Genomic DNA, 1,284 nt, shown 5'->3' with positions numbered 1-1,284 from the left:
GCTGGCACAGAGGACGTGGCTTCCAGGGCTCTGAGGTCCCTTTATACTGAGCTCTCACCTGCAGGGGGAACCTCCTCCTCCACCTGCTGCAGGTTTCTTGTCCTCACGTGCTGAGTTTTTTTCTCTTTGTCACCTCCCCTCTGCATGTATTATTGTAGGGTCTACCTTATAAGAGATGACTGTTGTGATTTGGCTCTGTATAAATAAAATTGAATTGAATCTGGTTTAAACTTAAAAACTCAAATATTCTTCTCCACCACCACCAGCACCTAACCAAAAATAAGAAATCCTGAAAACTGCAGTGCCTCTGGTGTCCAGCAGAGGCAGCAGTGAGTCATAGACTCCAATGTTAAAATAAACATGCTCACAGCCTGATACACAAACTGGTCTATATAGATACCAAAGCAGCTTCATGTTCAGAAATTGTATTGAACTTGGCATTATTAGGGGTGTGGCCTCTGTGACTGATGTGGATGGTGAAACAGGTGGCTGTAGCTGCTAGCTTCACCTGAACCTCCACCTGAACATTGGAGGTGAGCTGACTGTTGTTGACCCTGATATGTGTGTGTGTTGTGTTTCTCATGAGGAAGCATCAGAACAGTCTGATCCACGAGTACATTTTAATGGGAGCTTCAGTCCTGACACGGGCCAGCAGTTTGGATATACAGATAGAAAAGTCAGAGTACATGAGGATACTAAAGTTTATAAATGTGAATCAGGACCTGCTGCACACTCAGCACACTCTGACTCTGTGACCTAAACAAGCTTTGCAGGTAAAAAGGTTACACAACCTCCTACAGTCCATACTCAGGGCACAGGAGCCCCTTTGCAGAGATGCATGGGTTATTTAAACCCTGCCCCAGACTTTCAGGCAGGTGAAACCTTCACAGACGACTCTCCTCCTCAGGCCCCACAGCTTCCTGTCTGTTCTCTGATGATGTCACTTCGGGAGAGTATGAGATGGCGGGAGAGTCTGACATCGAAGGGCTGCAGAGAAAACACAGCATCATCTCTATCATCCTCACAGGCATCGTAGCCTGCAGGATCGTACCTGACCGCATCACATGGTTTCGTACCTGACTGCGTCCAGCGCAGCGCCACCGCTGCTTTCAATTGTGACTTCGGTAACGGGCAGAATGTAAGCGACATGCGAGGAACCTGCCTCTACTGGCTCCGCCTCTGGCCTATTTACCTGAGAGGTGGCACTTGCTGTGAAGAAAGGGGGCGGGATTTGTTTTAAACTTCTTTAACTTTCAAAAGTGACCTGTCTGTGTGTGTGTGTGT

General features: G+C 47.6%; 1 protein-coding gene across 1 annotated transcript in view; it reads right to left on the bottom strand.

Annotated features, from left to right (window-relative positions):
* Positions 1 to 606: 606 nt before the first annotated feature.
* Positions 607 to 1,284, bottom strand: part of LOC102200011 (platelet-derived growth factor receptor beta-like) — a 3,371-nt gene continuing 2,693 nt past the window's right edge. The window contains exons 4-5 of the mRNA XM_005755047.1: positions 1,077 to 1,209; positions 607 to 987 (exon numbers count right to left, since the gene is read on the bottom strand). Coding sequence (XP_005755104.1) covers positions 885 to 987; positions 1,077 to 1,209 — 236 coding nt within the window. The 3' untranslated portion in view covers positions 607 to 884. The remainder of the gene's footprint in view (positions 988 to 1,076; positions 1,210 to 1,284) is intronic.

This window comes from Pundamilia nyererei, unplaced genomic scaffold, assembly GCF_000239375.1.
Source record: "Pundamilia nyererei isolate P.nyererei 1_Seehausen unplaced genomic scaffold, PunNye1.0 scaffold00871, whole genome shotgun sequence".
NCBI classification, from domain to species: Eukaryota; Metazoa; Chordata; class Actinopteri; order Cichliformes; family Cichlidae; genus Pundamilia; species Pundamilia nyererei.
The sequence above is the reverse complement of the archived record's forward strand: the minus strand, read 5'-3'. Positions and strand labels throughout refer to the sequence as shown.